We start from the raw sequence: 19,249 nt of genomic DNA, 5'->3' as shown, positions 1-19,249 counted from the left end.
CAGAATTATTCAAAATTATATCAGGGGAGGGCCAGGGATTTAGCTCAGTGCCACTGCACCTGCCTCACAAGCACAAGGTTCTGAGTTCGATCTCTGGTAGCAAAAAAAAAAGAAAAAAATATCTCAGGGGAGATAACAAAACCAATCAATAAGACATTTCACTAGCACACAGAAAACAGCAACACAGTAAGGCCCCAACTTACAACATTTGAGTTGTGAACTTTCACAGAGGTACTGCATAAGATAAGACTTACTTTGTCAGCTTACAAATGAATCCTCAATCCAACTTATGAACAATACTTCTGGAAAGGAACTTGTTCATAAGACAGGGATTTACTATAATAAGATGCTGAGCCATATAAACAAAATGATCAGCAAGTCTAAAGACACTAATAAAAAGATAGACGAGCTACACAAAACAACGCAAAACATGAATGACAAGCACACAGAAGAACAGAGTCCATAAAAGGGCTCCAAAGAGAAATTCAAGAGATTAAAAATTCTATCCAACATCTATATCTGGGCAGCAGAAGTGACCAATGTGAGGACAGAGTATCAGAACTAGAAGACAGAGCTGTTGTCAGTAACCAATTAATGAAAGATACCTTAAAAACAAGAAGTTAAAAATAGACCCAACAATTTCTATATGACACAAAGACTAATTAATCTAAGATTAACTGGAATTAATAAAAAAATCAGAAGACAGGATAGATGGCATAAAAAACCTATTTACTGAAATATGAGGAGAAAACTTTCCAAACAAGGGAAAAGAATTTAACATACAGATAAGTTAGGCATATAGAACCCCAAATAGCCACAATTAGGAAAGAATTTCTCCATGATACATCATAGTCAAAAATCACAGAAGTCCAATACAAGAATAAAATCTTAAAAGTGGATAAGGAAAAGCAATGACTCACTTATAAAAGTAAAGCCACTAGAATTACAGCAGATTTCTCAACACAAACCTTAAAGGCTAGGGAAGTTTGGAGTCAAGTGTTCTTTGTTTTTGTTTTGGTTTTGGTTTTGGTACTCAGGATCAAACTCAGGACCTTGAGCTTGCAAGGCAGGCATAGCACCACTGAGCTAAATCCCCGGCCTTGGAGCCAAGTGTTTTAAGCCATAAAAAAAAAAAATTTCCAATCTAGGCTGATACATCCTGCAAAACTACAATGGACCCTCAAGTTATGACTAACCTGACATATGAGCAACTTTGGTTATTTGGGTTAATGGAAGATTCATCTGCCTCTTGCTATCCATAGGGTGTACCCAGGTAAATATCCAGATCTCAGCTGTATTGACTTACAACAAACTTGAGTTACAACCAGCCCCTGGGAACTGAGCAAGTTCATACAAGGGTCTATGGTGTCTTTCAAAATTGGTAAGAAATAAGACAGTTTCATGATAAAAAATACCTAAAGAAATTCATGACCACCAAACCAGCAATGCAAAAAATTCTCAAGGATATCCAAGAAAGACACAATGAACCTAACAATGACAAAAGATCTAATAAACCAGGTATGGTGACCCCTTTAAATAGAAGGAAAGAGGGATTCAGCAACAGGAATACATGGAAATAACAGAATAAGCCAATACATATTAGTAATAATTCTCAATGTGAATGGTCTCAATCCCCCAATTAAAAGACATAGATAGCAGAATGGATCAAGAAACAGAATCTAACAGTATGCTATATACAGTGGTATCCTGGTTCACAAACTCAATTCTCTTCATGATTCGGGTCACAAACCAAACTGGATATAAACCAAATTAAATTTCCCCATAAGGTAAACATTGAATCTACCCACTGAATTTGATTTAGTTCTTGTACAACTTGGTTTGCAACCAGAATCATGGAAAGAATCAAGTTCATGAACTGTACAAGAAACACATTTAACCCCAAATGTAACTCATACACTAAAAATCAAAGGATGGATAATAATATTCCATGCAACAAGAGCCCAAAGAAAAGTAGGTGAAGCTATCCTATATTCAGACAAAGTGTACTTCAAGCCAAAACTGTATATATGCACCAAACAACGGTGCACCTAACTTCACAAAACAAGTACTACTGGACACAGAGACCAGATAAATATAAACACAATCATAGTGGGGGACCATAATACCCCACTATCACAAATAGATCAACTAGACACAAAAAAAAAAAATCAACACAGAAATATCACAGTTGAACAAAACCTATAAACAATGGACTTCAGATATCTACAGGTTTCCACCCAAAGACAGACAACACATTCTTTTCAGCAGCACATAAAACTTTCTCCAATAGACCACATATTAGCCAATAAAGCAAACTTAAGTAAATGCAAAAGGACTAAAATTATACCATGCATATTATCAGATCACAGTACAATGAAGTTAGAAATCAATGCAAAAGAAAATACAGGAATTATGCCAATGCATGGAAACTAAACAATACACTCTTAAATAAACAATGGGCTACAGAGGAATCAAGAAAGAAATAAGACAGTTTCTAGAACTGAACAATAATGCCAGTACAACATACTAGAACTTTTAGTACACAATGAAAGCAGTCCTAATAGGGAAGTTCATTACTGTGAATGCACCCATCACAAAAACAGAGCAACCCCAAATGCACATCAAGGTTCTAGAAAAAAACAAGAACAATCCACACCCCTAGCTAATACAAGGAAGGAAATTATAAAGATCACAGCAGAAATCAATAAAATTGAGACCAAAAACAAACAAACAAACAAAAGCACCAAGAATTAATGCACCAGAAAGTTAGTTCTTCAAAAGAATAAAGAAAATAGCTAAACTCGACTAATCTAACAAAAAAAGGAGAAAAGACCCAAATCATTATAATTAGAAATAAAGAAGGTAAAAATCACAATGGACAGTGGCAAAATACAAGATTCACAAACCTGTATGCCAATAAATTGGAGAATTCAGAAGAAATGGATAGATTTCTTGATACATATGAATTACCAAAACTGAACCAAGAAGATTTTAAAACTCTGAAAAATGCACTAACAGGCAATGAAATTGAAGCAGAAGTAAAACATCTACCAACCAGCTAGGCATGGTGGCAAATGCCTATAATTTCAGCACTTGGGAGGCTAAGGCAGGAGGATTAGTATGAGTTTGAGATCAACCTAAGCCACCTAGTGATTTCAAGCCCAGCCTGACCTACATAGTTAGACAGTCTCACAAAACAAAAACAAAAAGCAACAACAAAAAATAAACCTAGCAAGTAAGAAAAGCCCGGGTCAAGATGGGTTCACTGCTGACTTCTACAAAAACTTCAGAGAAGTTCTAACACCAATACTCTGCAAACTTTTTAATGAAATAGAAAGGGAAGGAGTATTCCCAAAGTCATTCCTGGAAGTTACCATTACTCTGATTCCAAAGCCAGACCCAAACAAGGATCCAAACAAACAAACAAAATGTAGACTAATTTCTTTAATGAATATAGATGTAAAAATTCTCAATAAGATACTGGCAAACAATATAATTAATCATCAAAAAGATGATAAATCATGACCAAGTAGGCAGGCTTCATCTCATGCATGCAAGGATGGTTTGTTTAATATAAATCAATAATACATCACACAAACAGAAGCAAGGACAAAAATCACCTGATCATCTCAACAGATGCAGAAAAAGCCTTTGACAAAAATCTAACATCCTTTCAAGATAAAAACACTGAAGAGGGGCCAGGGATTTAGCTCAGTGGTTCCGGCACCTGCCTCGCAAGCACAAGGTCCCGAGTTCAATCCCCGGTACCAAAAAAAAAAAAAAAAAAAACCTGAAGAAAATAGGTATAGAAAGATCTTATGTCAATCTGATAAAAGCCATTTATAACAAACCTACTGCCATCATATTACATGGGCAAAAATGAAAGCTTTTGCTCTAAAATCGGGAACAAAATAAGGATGTCCACTATCAACACTGTTCAATATACTACTCGAAATATTAGACAGAGCAATTAGGCAAGAAAAAGAAATGGGATATATATAGGAAAGGAAGAAGTCAAAATAGCACTTTTTTTGGTACCGGGGGATCAAACTCAGGACCCTGGGCTTGCGAGGCAGGCCCACCGCCACTGCAAAATAGCATTATTTACAGATGACATGGTCCTTTAAATAGAAGGCCCCAAAAAATTCACAAAAAATCTCTTAGAATAACCAAATTCAGTAATGTAGCAGGATATAAAATCAACACTCAAAAATCAATAGCACTCCTATACATTAATAATGAACACACTGTGAAAGAAATTAGGGAAAAAATACCAATCAGCACCAAGAAAAGTTAAATACTTAGGAATTAATCTAACCAAGGAAGTGAAAGAGGTCTACAATGAAAACTACAGTACTCTTAAAAAGGAAATCAAGGGCCAGGGATTTAGCTCAGTGGCACCACTCCTGCCTTGCAAGCACAAAGTCCTAAGTCCCATCCCTGGTACCGGAAAGAAAAAAAACAGAAATCAAACAGGACATCAGAAAATGGAAAGATATGTCCCGTTTCTGAACAGGCAGAACCAATATAGTAAAATGGCCATACTTCCAAAGATGATATACAGATTTAATGTAATCCCAATCGAAATTCCAAAAGCATTCTTCACAGAACTGGAGAAAAAAATCCTAAAACTCATATGGAAAAAGAGACCCAAATTAGCAAAAGCAACCCTGGGTAAAAAGCGGTAGCATCACAATCCTAGACCTAAATTTATATTACAAAGATACTGTGATTAAAAAAAAAAAAGCATGGTACTGGCACACAAACAGGCATGAGGATCAATGGAACAGAAGAGAGGATGCAGAAACAAGCCTAAGCACATTAAACTGTTTGACTTTTGACAAAGAGGTCAAAAACATACACTAAAGAGAGTCTCTGGGTACTGGAAAAATTGGCTATCTATATGCAGAAGATTGAGTCTAGACCCATATATCTGGATCAAAGAACTAAATATTAAAACAGAAACATCAACCTGCTGAAAGACAAAACAGGTAAATAAAACTCTTGAATTAATAGGCATAGGCAAAGACTTTCTGAACAAAACCCTGGCTGCACAAGAAATAGTAACAAGAATCAACAAATAGGATCATATCAAATTAAAAAGCTTCTGCACGGGAAAAAAAAAAACCAATAGAGTGAAAAGACAATCTACGGAATGGAAAAAATTCTGCCAGCTATTCCTCAGTCAAAGGATTAATACAAAAAATACATAACTCAAAAATTAGACCTCAAAATAAAAGACCCAATCAAAAAATGGGCAACTGAAATAAATGGACAGTTCACAGAAAAAGTACAAAAGGTCAATAAATATATGATGAAATGCTCAACATCATGACCCATTAGAGAAATGCAAATTGAAACAACACAGATTCCATCTTACCCCGGAAAGAAATGCCACTATTAAGAAATCAAACAATAACAAATACTAGTAAGCTATCGGGGAAAAGAAACCCTTCTACATTGTTGGAGGAAATGTAAACTACTACAATCACTATGGAAATTATTGCATAGATTTCTCAAAACATTGAAATGAGAAATTCCATTTGAACTATTCCCCTTCTAGATATCTTTCTAAAAATGTTAAAGACATCATATTACAGTGATACATGCATACCCATGTTTACAGCAGCACAATTCATAATAGCTAAATCTTGAAAGTGACCTATATTTCCATCAAGAAATGAATGGATAAAGCAACTGGTATTTACACACAAGTACTTCTCTGCCATAAAGAAAGATAAACTTGAGTCATTTGTGGAAAATGGATGCACCACCTTGAGACCATAATGTTAAGTGAAATAAATCAGACACACAAGCTTAAATTTTATAAGGTTTCTCTTTATGAGAAACCCAAAGTTTAAATAAAGGGCAAAAAAAAGACAAATAATAGGAAGTAGAGAGATAGATCTTTCTGGAAGGGGAAGGAAAAGGGGGTGAAAGGAATTAAAATGTATTAACTCCCCACAAGGAATATAAACATTATGTACTACAAATATGTGCTAATAAATGTTTTTAAATAAAAACATTTTTAAAGGCTAGGGATGTAGCTCAGTGCAAAGGCTTTGGGTTCAGTTCCCAGTACTGGAGGGGTTGGGGGGGGAGTAATAGAGAAAAAAACCACAGGTTGTGACAACAGATTAATATTTATATACATTCAGTCCTAACCTTTAATAATTTGGGTTGTTTTAAGATTACTAATCTTTTCTTTCAAATTTCCACCTGGGAATTTTAAGGACATAAAATATGTGAGCCAAAAAAAAAAAAAAATCACTATATCTTATAGCTTACCTGTGTTTTCCCTTGCTGTCCATAAACAATCTTTGTTGGGATGATTTTAGCTGCTGGTTGAACTGCGGAACCTATTCCTTTTGGCTGAGTTACAATCATTTTGGTGATGGGTCTTGTAGCAGTGATGATAGCTGGCTTTGCTCCTGTTGGCACTGTCTGAATAGTCTTTTCTCCCTAAATTGAGGTCAATAATTATAAAACAGATTTATATTCATTTAAATAATAAAAACTATCCTTTTATTGTAAAAGCACAGAAAAGTTTTATCAGGATGATAAACTGTAGATTATGTAACAAAGTACAATGTTTCTAAGAGATCAAAAATAGTAGACTTAATTGAAATGTAAAGTCATCTGACCAATTTTCTAACCAAAGGAGAAACTAATTATTTCCTGATGAGTGATTTTTTAAAAAATTACCACATCTAAAAATACTTATTAGGGCAGGGGACTTAGCTCAGTGGTTCCACCACCTGCCTCGCAAATGCAAAGTCCCAAGTTCAATCCCCAGTACCAAAAAAAAAAAAATACTTATTGGTACCCACTGGCAATCCCTGCTCCTTGAAAGGCGGAGGCAGGAAGACTGTAAATTTGAGGTCAACCTGGGCAACTTAGTGAGAATCTGTCAAAAGACTTAAAAAGAAAAGGGCTTACTGGTAGAGCACTTGCCTAGCATGCACAAGGCCCTGGGCTCAATCCCCAGCACCACACACACAAAACAGTACTTATTATACTATCCCATTAGTAAAATGTACATATTAAAAGGATCAAGAGCTGGGGATTTAGCTCAGAGGCGCTGCACCTGCCTCCCAAGCACAAGGTCCTGAGTTCAATGGAGGGGGGGGTCCCAGAAAGTTCTGGAAGAATGTAGACTAATATGTTAACAATGATTATCTCTAAGAGTTCGAATTATAGATTTCACTCCTCATGTTTACTTTCTAATGTATCTCAAATTAATACTTTTGTAATACAAAATTACTGAATATACTCATAGCTAAATGACTACATACAAAATAAGCTCCCTAAGTTTATATATGAAATTGTACAGGTATACAACAGAATGCCTAAGTGAAAAAGTATGTGCAAAAGATGAATACAGCAAAGATATTAATGTTCTTTCTAAAGTTATATAAAAAGAGGAAAAACTTAAGGTCATTTTCCATCTTTTATTATTAATCTTACTAATATTTCTTTAGTCTATTAAGTAGATAGCTTAAGCCCATTAACTTTTCACCATTTTCTGTATTTTTACGTTTAATCTTAAGTACCATTTCCTAATCATTCATAATTTCAACATCTTTTTACTTGAACTTAAATAAGTTCAAATATAACGATTTTACTAAATTATTAAAAATTAAGCCAGGGATAGTAGCACATGTCTTTAGTCTCTAGTACTTGAGAAGCTGAGGCAGGAAGATCACTTAGGAGACCAGCCTAGGCAACACTGCAAGATGCCATCTCAGGAAATTTTAAAAAATTAAAATCCATAAAATTAAAAAGTAAATGAAAAGACCTGACAATTTTCACCTTCTCAGTTTTCTTAATATTTAGATATAATCATCTAAATATGTGAGCTTCAAAACTTATCACCTAGTAAAAACAATCACTGAGATAAGGTGACTTAAAAGCACTCTGAATTAAGAGCAAAAATATAATTACAAAATTGCTAAGTTTAACTGCTCTAATGTAAGGGAATTGAAGCACTTGCCAATTGTGTGCTTATTTCAACACACTCATACCCTTCAGAGTAGCATTTCTGGAAAGAGCTCTAATTTATTTGCCAACAGCCACAAGATTGCAAGTGGGCATGCCCTAAATGGCTCGATGGGCCTTGTACAAGTTTTATGACAAAAACAAAATCAATTAGCAAGCTGTCTTTTTCAAAAGCTCTTCTGATAAGTGTTACGGACATGCACAGGTGAACAAATAGTGGGTACAAGTGCATGTTTCTGTGTGGTTAAAAAAAAGATGGTCTTATATGCTGAACTGCTTAATTTTATGAGCATTGGCTATGTCACACGGATGCTCTGATCTGTTATCTAGTAGCTATGATTCATGAATGCCTTTTAGATCTCTGACCACATAGACCCTGTAGTACATGGTTCTTACATATCAACTACAAACCACGTGCACTACATACCATATGAACTACAAACCATATCAAAAAGGATTATAAAAATCTGAATTCTAATCCTGGCTTTATTTTTGGCTTACAATGTGACTTCAAACTAGAAATAATCTGTTTCTCCACACTGAAAAAGTCTAATGCTAGACCCCTTCTAACACGGTAAGACTATGATGCCTAAGAAACTTCATGAGGCCTTGTAAAATGAAGTGTGGCATTCCATTTTTCTAGTGAAGTGAGGAAAGGTAAAGACATTACAAAGGCTTAAAAACCTTTGTTAAATACCAAGAATAATACCAAGTTAAACAGCAAGAATAATAAAACCAATGATTGAGTTCCTATGTACTAGATATTGTTCTAAGCACTTTCAAAAGGGCTACATCACCCCTAATGCAAAAAATGAGGAAATTAAGGATTTGAGAGATTGATTAAATCACCCAGTGTCAAACAACTATAGTACTGAGACACAAAGTGCAGGTTTGTCTAACTCCAAACCTCTTTAACAGCTGATTTCAGAACTATAAATACTGATTTACATTACTTATTTCTTCCTAGCTCAGAGCTTAAAATGACAAAACAAATCCTCATCAATTAATATCATCTTAAGCCCAATTAAATTCAAATATTTCTCTTTGCTCAACATAAGCTAAATACTGAGCCATTATTTACTGGACATAGCAGGAATAAAGTTGTGCTCCAACAGAAGTTCTCCTGTAGATAAGCCAGTGGAATTCTTCATTTGGACCAAGCTAAGCATCTACATCATAATCACAAGTGATCCAGCTTTGAGCCACTATAAATAAAGTATTGTGGGGCTAGGGATTTAGCTCAGTGGTTCCGCTGCCTGCCTCAAAAGTGCAAGGTCCTGAGTTCATCTCTGGTACCAAAAAATAAATAAATAAAGTATTGTGAAAATGACATCAGTTGGTGGTATCTTAAGTTACTAAATCACAGTAGTGGTAAATCAAGCCATTCTGGCTATTGTAGGTTTCTGAAGTCCTAAACAAATATCTGTATAGTCCTCAGTGGACTGCTGAGTCCATAGTACAGGCTCTTACTTACTCCAGCATTTAGCAATGTCGTAACAACATTTTTGCCTGGAAGGCCTTGAATGGTTGTTCCTTTTCCTGTAGTCTTTTGCACAACAATCACATTGGGCTTGGAAGTCATTGGGATTGTAGTGATTTTGGTAGTGGTTCCTTAGAGAAAGGGGAAGAAAAGAAGGCCTGAGTTAAGGAATAGTGATATTTGGTTATTTCTGTTTCTGTTGTACACAATACTCTTTAGATAATGTCATCCTTAAATGGGGTGAATGCTATTATGGGGTAAAATGAAGGGTTTCAACAGGAATCATACAGAACAAGAGAATATTAAGAATTGACATGTGGGCCAGGATTTAGCTCAGTGGCACTGCGTCTGCCTCGCAAGCACAAGGTCCTCAGTTCAATCCCCGGTACCAAAAAAAAAAAAAAAAAAAAAATTAATTCTTAAAGCAGTCATCTTTTTATAATCTAAGGACCTATACACCAAACTCAGAATCTAAAAACATCATTATTGTATCCACTTCCCTTTCAATATTCCTTTCCTGACTAGTTAAATAAAATAAATCAAAATCTCTATTTCATGATATATATTTCCCTCAACCCAAGCATTACATTTATGTGACTAGCATGATGGAAACATCTTCAAAAAATAACATTCAAGGTAAATATCAAGATTCACATACCAATAGACTCTAAGAAAATTTAGGAACAAAAATAAGCCATGTATTATATGATTTAAAAGGTCAAAGTAGTGGTGGTGCATGCCTGTAATCACTCTGGGAGGCTGAGGCAGAACGATGGCAAGTTTGACCACAGCACAGGCAATGGAGGCTAGGAGTTCAGGATGAGGTTCAGTATGAAGGCTCTGGGTTTAATCCCTAGTACCACAACAACAACAACAACAACAAAAACCCCAACTACAACAACACAGAAACATAGACCAAGTTCAACTCAATGTGTGCTTCTGTTAACCTGTAGATCTGTAGTGTGTGAGGAAGAAGCTCTCATTTATCTAGTTTATCATATATGTATGTAAATTTATTAAGATCTAAATTGTGGGCCTATATCTATTGATACTATTGATACACTCTACATTATCTTGCCTACACTTTTCCATAATCTGCTTATATTGCTACATATCAAACTATCTATATAAAATTTAGGTAGAGGCACTATATTCTTCCAATTGTCCAAGCTGTAAATCCTGATGCAATCTTTTGATACATGCTTTGTGTTAACTCTGTACCCACCAACAAAATCAAAATCCTTTGAGCTTCACATCAGCTTTTTATTTCACTGACAAGAAAAGGAGGCACTCTATGATTTCATAGTAAAGGGTTTACGGTTCTCATAATACAACAGGATATGTACAAGTTCATTTGTTTAATTTTCTCTAGGAACAGAATGAAACTCATATACATGTCTATGTATCACACCATGTCACATAGTATTTGGCTCACAGTGCATCAGAGAACCCATTTATATAGTCTATGCTTTAAAAAAGCAAAATCACAATGGGTACAAATAACTATGTATCACATTTGGATCACAATGGCCTATGATTCTGATGAATTTTAGGGATTTTTTTTTTAAAGATGCTTATAAAAGTTGGAACATTATGGTAGGTTATCTTTAAAAAGAACAGAAATTTATTGCCTTAAATTTTACTATTCAGATTCTTAAAATCAACCTGGACAATCTTGGTCTCTTGGGTGATATTTTAAGATTCTTTGTTTAAAGAATGAGGTGATGAATGAATCAAAGAGTGTATAAACAACAGTTCCTTGCCTGGACACTCTACTAAAGATTTAGAGAATCAAAAATAAATTGTGCACTGGGTATTGTAGTACATGCCTATAATCCCACACCCAGGAGGCTAAGGCAGGAGGATCATGAGTTCAAGCTACATACTGAGTTCAAGGCTGGCCTAGATTACACAGCAAAACCCTGCCTGAAAAGAAAAAAAAAAAAACAACTCAAAATCAAGCCCAAGATCAAAAGATGAGTTCATATCTGAAGGATTCAAGCTTCTACATAAAGAGTATATTTCTTCAACTATTACTCAATAAGGTTCACCAAAACAATCTTAATAATAGTTATCTCATATACAGTCATATAAATATTTGACTCTACAATATATGGGTTAAATAACTATAAGGAGAGTCATGACTTCCACTTAATTGCTTATCTAAAAAGAAAAACACAACTTTTCTAGAAAGTACTGTGGACACATGAACTTGCTTTCTAGGATATTTTACAAAGGAAGTTAGAACCTAAAAAATAACTTTTGGAGGGGCCGGGGATTTAGCTCAGTGGTTCCTGCACCTGCCTCACAAGCACAAAGCCCTGAGTTCAATCCCTGGTATCAAAAAAAAAAAAAAAACTTTTGGGGCTGGGGATTTAGCTCAATGGCACTGCACCTGCCTCACAAGCGCAAGGTGCTGAGTTCAACCCCCAGTACTGCAAAAATTAAAATAAAATATAACTATGCACAAGTGTCATCAAGAGTTATGATCAAAAATACAGTGAATGAGGCTGCCAAGTGTATCTAGTTGAAAGACAAGTTTATAAAAACATATGGTGTGTACTCATCCATCTTATTCACCAGATCTGGTACAATAGGACTTCTGGCTTTTCCTCAGAGCCAAAATGACTATGAAATATAAACATTTTGAATCTATTCAGGCAGCCGTGACAGCACAACTAAAGACACTCAAGTACATGGACATCCAAAACTGCTTCAGAAAGTGGCAAGAATGATGGGATGTGTTCAAAGTGAAGGTTAATGGCAATGTGTCTTTTATAGCAATAATTTTTTTAAATTTAAACATTCACCATATTTTTGTGACATTGTGTATAATAATATTCATTATTTATAATGACCAAAAAAAAAATCAACCTAAAACATGGCAACAACGAGAAAATGGTTAAATATATGATATATGAGAGAATATGATGGCAGCCATCAGGGACAGGGCATGTCAAAATACATTTACTAGCATGATAAGATATTATGTGAAACAAAGATAAAAATTATATCCTAATTTAATTTTAAAATATATACATTTAATATATACTTAAATTTTAACACATTCTATGGATGGTAAAAGTTATGTTTTTACAGCCCAAATGCCCATCAAATGATGAGTGGATAAAGAAGATGTGGGCTTTTTTTCTACAGTGAAGTACTACACTGCCATAAAGAAGGATGAGCTTCAGACATTTATAGCTAAATGGACCTTGAGACCATACCCTTAAGTGAAGTAAATCGGACACATATGTTTAAATAGTGCACTGTTTCTCTGGTGTGAGAAACTGAATGTAGAAATAAGGACTGAGATGTATAATGGATGTTGGCAAATGGGAAGAAAGTATCAAATGGGAAGGGGAACACAGGAGGAGGGAGGGAGAAAGGAAGGAAGTGACAATTAAAAAAGTAAAAATAGAAGGAAAAATGGAATCAAATCTTCTGTACACAAGGGAGGGGAGGGGGCTTGAGTGGAGAATGGGATAAAATTTTTTTTAAAAGATAATGTAAAATAGAAAAATATACATATTTATTTCTCTAAAACAGTTATGGTTTTAATATTCTTTACATCTTTTTAAACTCTCCCAAAACAAAAGAGCAAGTCTGTTGCTGCTGTTATTTTTCAGTTTTTAGTTTTTTTGAGACAGGATTTTGTTACATAGTTCAGCCTGGCCTTTAAATCACTAGCCTAGGCTCAGTGGTAGAATGCTTGTATAGCAAGCATGAGGCCCTGGGTTCAGTTCTCGGCACCAAAAAATTAAAAAAAAAAAAAAAAAAGTAAATCTCTAGCCCACGCTGGTCTCAAACTCACAGTAATCCTTCTGCTTCGGCAGGCACAGTAGTGGGATTACAAATGAGTGCCATCATGCCCAGTCTGTTGCTAAAGTCTTCTATTCTTACAACTAGATGTGTATTTTAGGAAAATTTCTTCTTTATTTGGAGGAAAGGACCCACCATCTGCTAATGAATGAAGGCAGCAAACTCTGTAAATTTATTCACTTGGGCTACCAGTTTACTATAAATACCCAACAGGGATTAAAAACTACTAATAAACTATCATGGAACAATAAAAGTATTATAAAATAAGACAACTATCTTTACAAAGAATAGTGATGTGTAACATAAGGATTCATTTGCAGCAGCTAGAAACAGGAGAAGAACTTTGGAATAAAAAGTATCACACAGTAAAGGAAATAAAAACATAATCTCCACATAAGAAAGTTGTTTCAGCTATATATCAAGTACATCCTACAGTGCTGGAAAAGTTTAAGAATTCTTCCCATGTATATCTATGGCTAGCTGCAACAGTAACTAACCATAAGTCCTTTTATACTTAATACACAGGTGGATAGTATATACGTATGTATAAGATATGTATATCTCAAATCAAGTATTTCCTTCTAGGAAAATATTCTTGATTATATTGCTCTAACCAAGAACAAAGTAGATATATCACGAATGAGGTCTAAAAATAGAGGCCTCTTCACATTTAGACATTCATTCAAGTTATATGGTACTACAAATTCATATATAAAGAAAACCCCTTAAGGTTGTAAAAAGCTACCAACCCATGCAAAACATGATCACTTTTTTAAAATGTTTAATTGAGTAAGTGTATATTATTTGAAGACATTTTCAAGCAGTAAATTATAATTTGCACTTAACTGTGTTATATAAAATATCCTTTTTACAGTTGGAGTATGATGATTCCTTCCCTACTGGTTTCACCCTCCTCAGCTTGGCAAACACTGGATTTTCTCACTTACACTTAAAAGTAGAGCCAAAGTTAACTGCTTTAAATATAGTGCTTTATGCCAATACCATGCCCTGTTTTGCTTCTTTTCATTTCCTGAGTTATCAGTAACATCAAATTACTTCCAGGAACTTCAATTCCTTGACTTTATAATGTTAGAATAACTCACCTGGGGCATACAAAATGTGATTAGTCTACAAAATGGTAGAAAATTAAAATCCACAAGGCTTGCTTAATCAGAGACAATTTACATCATTTTAATTAAAAAATAATAATCAGTGAAAACAGATGCTGTCTTAACATTCCACTTCAGGGTTCACAACCCAAATATTTTAGGGATTAATGAGCCAATAAAAACCAGGTAAGGTTCCAATACACCAATAAAATAGACACATGGTTAATCATCATTATCTGAGTAACTTATTTTCAAATAGCAAACATAAATGGTGAAAAGCAAATATTCAAATATTTTTGTCTTTAATAAGCTAAAGTGACATTAGTAATTGAAATTATGAAGACTGTCCCTTCAACATATTTAGATATACTAATAGTTTTTCCATTATTCTAGTTTGTATGGCTTTGGATAGGTCAATTCAACACCTCTAAACCCAAATTTCTTTTCATTTGTGAAGTGAACACAATAACAACTACCTTAAGAGTTGTTAAGAAGTCTCAGTGGGTTGACAAATGCAAGAATATTTTGTAAATTAAAAAAAACTCTATGCGAATATAAACCATAATATTTATAATATGATTACAAACAACTAAATGGTCTAATTTTAAAACTAACAGAAGTTTTATATATAAATATTTAATAGCAAAACTAAAACCTATACTTAATCACTAAACATAAAGACTGAAAACAAAAGAATTAGATTTCTAAGCAAAAAACAGACCAAACAGAATCCTTCAATAGTGAAACATGCATTTTCCCTCTCACTGAAGATCTCCTACACAGTGAAAGTTATATATTTAAGACATACTTACCAGAAACTATATTACTGCTAATTATCTTGCCCCCCAAGGTAGCTAATGATTTTGGTACTACTGTAATGATGCTGCCACTGGTAGTTTTCACATAGGTTGCAGCTCCAGGGGTTGCAGCCATTCGACCTATAGATGGGCTCACTGTTGGCCGGGTATAGGTTGCCTGTGTGCCTATAAAAAGGAAAAAGCAAAAAAAAGGAAATAAGAAAAAGAAAAAAAAAAAAACCTTATCATTGCTTATAGAAGAATGATAATTTATAAAGTTTACTTATAATTCAGTGTAACTGAATTAACATTGCTTTAACTTGAAAATGGAATTTCAAGATATCAAGACATTAATTTACATTTTCATAGACAGTTTTAAGGAAATGCCAATTAATTTTGAATTAATTTTACACATTAAAATTTTGTGATGTGTTGCATCAAGTTACTAACCCAAGAAAAAGTAGAGCTAATCCTTTTCTCTTCTTCCACTAATTTTATGCCAAAGGAAACATAAATTTAATCATCTTTCCTGTCAGACCATTTTAGATAATTCTGCTAGATTTTAAGGTCTCTGCATCTGTTTTATGCTGTTTCAGTGCCAAACCCAATACCAACACTCAGCAAATAAGGTACTATTATTTGCCTAAAATTTTATAAACTTTTACTGTTCTGTATTCTGCTGCCCTCTAAATATATTTCCATCTTTTAAAGGATTATTCTATAATTTTACTAGAGATTAATGCTGAAGCTGCCAAAAGGTGCCAGGAATATTTCTCTTCAGCCTAAGATTTTCTCTATTTACATACTTCAACTTTAACTGACCTGTTAGAATATTTTTCCTTATGTCACTGAGAGGATTTTACCTACTTCCCCACTATTTCTAGGACTTGACTCTTTCCCAAACAAGAATTAAAAACCAGCTAGATGTGTCTTCTGTATCTTCTTACAAATTCAGTAACTTAGAAGGATTATTCCAAACTAAGAATTATTAGCCTTTAGGAAAGTGAAAAAAAATGACTAAACCAACACCTTTGACAAGTGAAAATTTTTTCATGATAGATTCAGGTCATTTTTGACAATTCTCTCATCTTAAAAAAAAATGCTGTTAGCAAGTTATTCACTTTTTAAAAATACAGCTACAAGTCAAAAAAGGGAGCAAAGAAATATTAAATAGAATTAGTTTTAAATGGTTACAAGCATCCACTGGAATCAGGAAAAAAAAAATCTAGTGCAAAGTAAATATGCCACAAGGATACAAAATCTGAAATACTTTGAATTATAAATGAAAGATTTCAACTTCTGCTTTTATTTTAAAAAGGAAACACTTATTCTAACATAGACACAATTTTATTTCTCACTACCTCTCCCTAGCATGAGAAATCATATATAGACAATATTATTATCATTAAGTCAAACAGCGAGAAGTCTGGAGTAAATATGATATATTTGATACAAGAATAATAGTGTCTAAAATAGAGGCAGAAGGTAAAATGGTGGTCGCTAACGACTGGGGGAAAAGGAGAATGGAGAGTTGTTTTATGGGTACTGGAGTTTCAGCATGGGAAAAGGAAAAGGTTCTGGAGTTAGATGGTAATGGTAGCTGCAAAACATATATGTACTCAATGCCAATAAAATGTACATTTGAAAGTAGTAAATTTAATGTTAAGTATATTTTACCACAATTTTTTTAAAATAAAAGAAAGCACAGATTTTGAAGTCAAACAGATAAGGATTCAAATTCCAGTTCTTCTTAATGGCTGGGCTGTGTGACCACGAGCAAAGTGCTTAATGTAGGTCACTGAAAACAAGTCTAATAAAGGAGAGTAAGCTCAATGTTTATACAGACCTTTACATCCTGGCCAATAAATGACAGCTTATAAAATGGGGAGAGGTATCATTTTACACTATTTATATTTCTTCATCTAAATACTAGCCCTCCTAAAAAAAGTTTGCTTAAGATTTACAGACATTTAAAATAATAGCAATGGCTAATTCTTTTTTTGGGGGGGTACTGGGGATCGAACTCAGGTTCTTGTGCTTGTGCAGCAGGTGGCAAAACCACTGAGCTAAATCCCCAGCCCCTGTAATGGCTAACTCTAATATTAATAGTAACAGCTATTGAGCACTATACAATGGCCTTTCTACATACTTGATATCAGTTAATACTTAAAATAATCTATAGCTTAGGTATTACAGTGGTGCCTCTATTCACGAACTTAACTTGTTCTACAATTTTGAAAAAGACTGCCAGGTTTGTGTTTGTATGGGAAAAATGGCCACCAGTGTTTGTCACTCAATGCAGAGTTTGTGAACAAAAACAAAATTTTTCCAAACACTTCTGTTTACAAACCAAATTATGTGGAAACAAAAGCTTTCATGAACTGAGGCGGCACTGTACTATCCCACTTAAACAGGAAAGGGAAAAGATTTAAGAGATGAAGTGACCTGCTAAAGGTCACAGAGAGTGGTACTATTTAAAATGTTCCACACTGTCACTTCCTTAAGCACAGGCTGATTGCTCTTGTATTTGAGCACAATGGCATCTTGCGCTTCCCTCCATCTCCATAACACTTACTATACTATAATGTAACATAGACTCAGCCACATCACACACAGTAAGCTCGTTCTGGGTTGGGACTGTTTTCATTTGCTCAACAAATCCTGACTGAGCAACTACTAACAAGCCAATACTTCTGTGTGTGTGTGTGTGTGTGTGTGTGTGTGTGTGTGTGTGCGTGCATGCACACATGGAGTATTCAAAGCTTATGGTCTAAGAAGGAGAAAACAAACCAATAAACAACAAGCTAGTAAGACATGTGGCAAGTACTATAAAGGAAAATAACTGAGGACCATGAAAAAGAATGAGAAAGCTAATTTCAGGGCGGTGGGGGTTAGAGTTGAGTCAAGAAAGGCCTCTGAAGAATTGTCTCATTCATTTCTAGATGTTCAGTGTCAAACATATTGTTGGTATAGAGAAATTACTTGATGAACATATAAATTAACAGAATGAAATTCACAAGAACTTACCAGTAGGAGTGGTCACCAATTTAGTTGTCATAATTGCACCATTACTGCTAACCACCATAATAGGAGAATTGCTACTAGTGGGTAGAGTTGCAGCCACTGGTTTGGGTAAGATTTTACTTGGTTGAACCTGTTGTGTGATGATTTTAACACCTTTAAAAGAAGAAAGATTAAAGTTAGTACAAATTATTTTAACTACACGTCCTTTATACCAACCCAAGAGGGCAGTACTCACACATATTTACTCAATCCTACCAGAGATGCTTTTTTCATATTGATGAAACTCTTTAACTATCTTCCCTAATTTCTCTCATTCCAGGAACGCAATTAAAACATTACAATAACAAAATTCTTCATTTGAGTTTTTCTGTTTGTTTTTTAAGACAAAATGTCTATGTAGTTCAGGCTGGCTTGAAACTCACTATGTAGCCCAGGCTGGCCTCAAATTCACAGAGATCCTTCTATGCTGGTCTCCCAAGTGCCAAGATTACAGACATATGCCATTATGCTTTGAGCAAAGTTCTTGAAGAAAAATAAATCTTTACTTTTATCTATGATGGTGTCAGATAAGAGCTTTCAAAACCAAAGTTAGCAACTGGACTTGAACTTTTACAAATAAAATAATCTGCTCCATACAAATCTTTGGAATGAAATGACTAGCATAAAAAGTCAAAAACAAAAGTTAATGTAGCTAAAGTTATATTCTCCTTGGGATGAAAGGATTAACATTAAGAAGTCAAATGTAAAAGTTAATATAGCTAATGTTATATTCTCAACTCCTTAAATATATATAAAAAGCTGCTGAAACTGGGAGTTGTGGTGCATACCTGCAGTACCAGTTACTTGGGAGGCTGAGGCAAAAAAACTACTTGAGTTCATGAGTACAAAACTAGCCTGAGCAACACACCTTAAAAACAAAACTAAACAAAACCCCCAAAAGAATCAGAAACAACACATCAAAAAGCTGCTGAAAACCGTATAGACCAAGAACACTGTTTGATTTTTAAAATTATTTTAAT

At 34.4% G+C, this 19,249-nt stretch overlaps 1 protein-coding gene across 12 annotated transcripts in view; it reads right to left on the bottom strand.

Moving 5' to 3' along the window:
• Emsy (EMSY transcriptional repressor, BRCA2 interacting) overlaps positions 1–19,249 on the bottom strand; it is a 114,403-nt gene that overhangs the window by 30,372 nt on the left and 64,782 nt on the right. For all 12 annotated transcript variants that reach the window (XM_004863204.4, XM_087211967.1, XM_004863207.4 and 9 more), the window contains 4 exons: positions 18,234–18,383; positions 15,222–15,392; positions 9,473–9,609; positions 6,289–6,462 (listed from right to left, as the gene is read on the bottom strand). In XM_004863204.4, the coding sequence (XP_004863261.1) occupies positions 6,289–6,462; positions 9,473–9,609; positions 15,222–15,392; positions 18,234–18,383 (632 nt within the window). The remainder of the gene's footprint in view (positions 1–6,288; positions 6,463–9,472; positions 9,610–15,221; positions 15,393–18,233; positions 18,384–19,249) is intronic.

This window comes from Heterocephalus glaber, unplaced genomic scaffold (genome assembly GCF_053883595.1).
Source record: "Heterocephalus glaber isolate CG9 unplaced genomic scaffold, H.glaber_assembly_v1.0 deba00001428, whole genome shotgun sequence".
Classification (NCBI taxonomy): Eukaryota; Metazoa; Chordata; class Mammalia; order Rodentia; family Bathyergidae; genus Heterocephalus; species Heterocephalus glaber.
Note: the sequence above shows the minus strand (reverse complement) of the source record. Positions and strands in the feature narration are given on the sequence as shown.